The sequence below is a fragment of the Notothenia coriiceps genome, unplaced genomic scaffold (genome assembly GCF_000735185.1).
Source record: "Notothenia coriiceps isolate Sejong01 unplaced genomic scaffold, NC01 NC01_scaffold00013617, whole genome shotgun sequence".
NCBI lineage: Eukaryota > Metazoa > Chordata > Actinopteri > Perciformes > Nototheniidae > Notothenia > Notothenia coriiceps.
In genome coordinates this window covers 4,955-8,526 of record NW_011346318.1, presented here as the reverse complement: position 1 = coordinate 8,526, position 3,572 = coordinate 4,955, and the positions used below count along the sequence as shown (strand labels likewise).

Here is a 3,572-nt window from a genome sequence, read left to right as displayed (position 1 = left end):
AGCTTATGCCTGCTCATGCGGGATATTCTACCGGCAGATACTGCCGTGATCAAACGCCATTATCAAGGATTATTTCTGAAACAGTATGGAGCTCAAAGGCTTTCTCTCTTGCCGGTTATACCACAAGGTGAGTTCCTTTTTATTTCCTGCTTCTTCACACACATGCTCTCCAGTACAGGTTAGCTCTGAGTGTTAGCGATGCTAATGTAAACACCGACCATATTACGTCCACAACAGTCGCGCATTGTTTCTGATAGCAACGTTTCTGATAGGGCTGTGGGTCCACATTTCAGATATTACGTCATATCGGACGCAAATCTGGATCAGCTCCGTTGTAGCCCCGTTTTTAGAGATTTGGGTACGGAGGAAAAGAGAGAGGGTTTTACTTTCTGACACTGTGTGAGTTCTCTGATACATATTTATGTATAAAAGACATCAAAAAGTGCATTTTGCATAATAGTTCCCCTTTAAAGGTTGTGTCTTAATCTTTTGAGAAGATTTTGGGGGACTTTTTTTGCCTTTATTCGATAGTGCAGCGGAAGTTGAAATCTCGATGGCTCCCTCAACAAAAAGCATGGTCGCATGACTTCAGGTCAAAAGTGCTAAGCTAAAGATGGCTAATGTTTGGTGTCATAACGCTGATTGTCATTATATTTTATTCTCTTTTAGCTTCTTGTCAGCAACCGCTGTTCTTAAAACATGTAAACGCTTGAGAGGTTCACCAGGGGGGTATAAACTGACATATTTATGTCCTAGAGTAAATCTCTTCAGCTTGTATAGACCATATTTCAGGCATCTCACCAAAAACTCAAAAAAATGGACTGGACCAGATCGAGGCAGCCTGGAAGGGCTAAAATGCTGACTCATTCCTGGGTTTACAACGTGTCTCTACACCAAGCTCTTGGGAATAAACAGATCCCTGAACTCTTCCTTCCTCATCATTTGTTCGGTAACACGTCTATTTTATGAAGCATAGTGCAAGACACCAACACACATTGTTAGCTACAACAAGTTGTATTAAGCTGCATCAAGAGATCACTGCAGTGCCGTGGAGTTGCCCCCCGGCTGGCACCAATTCACAGTGCTGGAAAGTAACTAAATATATTTAATCAAGTACTGTAGTTAAGTAAACATTTGAGGTACTTATACCTTACCAGTGTTTTCATTTTATATTACTTTATACTTCTATATTTTGGAAGCACATTATTTTTTATTTACTAGTTACTCTATACATTCTGATTTTGACAGATAACAATAACTAGGAAAAACTTTTAAAATATGATTATTTTGTATAAATTAAACCCATCTACATTACAGTACATTATAAAGAGTACTATTACTCCCAATACTTTAAGTACATTTTCCTATTTGTACTTAATTCTCAATGGAGTAGTTTCACTTGAATGAGTATTCCTACAGTGTGGTTTTAGTACTTTAACCCAAGTAAAGAATGTGAATTTATTTCCACCACTGCATCAGAGCATCACTCCAACTGACGCTTTAACTTGTGACACTGTTGCCACTGTTAGCTAGCCTACTGTTTCTGCTTAAACTGCATTAACTTTGCTAAAAATAACAACAGCTTTTGTTGTTTACAGCTTATGTGTTGTTTCCATGCTCTTCAGCGTTATACAAGGAGATAATGTGTGACATTTTTCATTTTGTATCACTTCTCTCTGTTCAGTGTGCAATTATCAGCACTTTTCATAAACACCCACCTGCCACCAGTCTCTCTCCCCGACCGGCAGCTCCACTCCATAGCTGTCCAGAGCCAGGTGCAACGTTGCTATGGCAATGTGTTGTGGTGTGTGGCGGATGCACATGGCTCCATGGTAACAGTCTCTAAGCAATGCCCAGGAAGTCTCTGCAACGGGGGTTCGAGACCACGCGTGGCGGTTCACCAGCGACTTCACAGACATCAGGTAGTGGAGCAAATACTGCAGAGAAAATATACAGCAGCATCACAGTGCTAGTTAGTTTAGGCAACACATAAATAATGTGTGCAAGGGTGATCAGCCAATCAGGTATACTTAAATGGACTCCTCTGCACTAAACACTTTATACCTGACTTAAACTTGCTGTACCACTAAAGCAAGGTCAATAAATAAAATGCAGAAATGAGAAAAGCTTAAAGATTTACATCAGCAAAGGCAAGTAATACAGCATGAGCAACACATATTTGAATTAACTTATTCAGCCCAGATCACACTGCACTCACAAACAGTGGTGTAAAGTTACTAAGTAGATTTACTCAAGTACACATTTGTACTTCTATCCCACTACAATTCAGAGGTACATGGTGTACTTCTACTCCACTAAATGTATTTAATGCCTTTAGTTACTTTACAGATGTGGATGAATGATGTGAAATATAATCAAGTGTTAAATCAGACTTTAGTTCCACCTGGAGTAAATCCACAAGCTACCCTTTAGTATACAAAGTAATTCAAACTAGCTGCACCTTTACCAGCTTTGAGAAAACTTTAATGATCAATCATTATAAAACATATCATATATATTATTCTGAAATGGACCAATCTGCACAATGACTACTGTCGCTACTTTCACTATATTTTGATGAGAATACTTTTGTAATTTTACTTGAGGAACATTTTAAATGCAGGACTGAGTACTTTTCCCACCTCTGATCACAAACACAATTGAAACACTATGACAACATCAGGCTGCAACAGCAGGGGTCCACACTGAAAACAGGAATCAGGCGTGTGCACCAACACACTCATCCCCTACCTTGTGAGGGTGTTCAAAGGAGACGTGGAAGTTGAGCTGTCGGAGGATGAGCAGCTCGCACTGCACCACGCTGTCCCTCAAATCCCAGAACTCCTTGTCACATTCTAGAGTAACACTGCCACTGTTGAAATACCTGGGGAGGAAGACAGGGAGTAGGGAGCGTTCAAGAGGACGACATGCAACAGTGACACATCTGCTAAGTTACTTGTCCTGTGTGAGGCATGAAATAGCCTGTATGCAAAATTGGTCTGGTGTTACTAAGAGGTGTAGTTGGTGTACGATTTTTTTTCATTATTGGTTCTTTTGGCAATTATTAAAGAATCAATTAATCACATGAATCATCCAATCAATATAAGGAATAATCCTTTATGCAAAATGGTTGCAGATTTAAATGCTGCTGATGGCTTTGACTACTATCTGCTTAAACTGTGGTGTAAAGCGAGGTCAAGTTCCTGGTAACACCCAGTGGGGATTTTGTTAGTGGGTGGACGGGGCGGCGGGGGGGGAGACACTATGGACGCGCCATTGTGAAACTGTCAACGGGGGGGGGGGGGGGGGTATCAGCGCAACTTTACATGAATGCTTTTAAACAAAATATAATAATAAAGGGTGCGGTGGCCGGCCGTCAATGGAACCGAGCCCGGCTTTCTGCGCGACTGTCACTCCCAAATGCGGCACATAGAACTGCCAATCTTGTGGGACCGCGGGACACAATGATAAAAATGCTGTCGGTGTGTAAGTCCCGCAAAAGCGGGACACCTGGCCCACACGGTGGGCTGCCTCTCACACACACGGCTTCAATCAAGTTTGCATGAAATACT

At 41.3% G+C, this 3,572-nt stretch overlaps 1 protein-coding gene across 1 annotated transcript; it reads right to left on the bottom strand.

The window, feature by feature from the left end:
- Positions 1–1,679: 1,679 nt before the first annotated feature.
- ccnq (cyclin Q) lies at positions 1,680–2,952 on the bottom strand (the record flags this gene model as incomplete). The annotated part of the gene is made up of 2 exons (XM_010774229.1): positions 1,680–1,937; positions 2,752–2,952. Coding segments are annotated over 2 exons (444 nt in total), but the record flags the coding sequence as incomplete, so codon positions are not given.
- Positions 2,953–3,572: the final 620 nt, after the last annotated feature.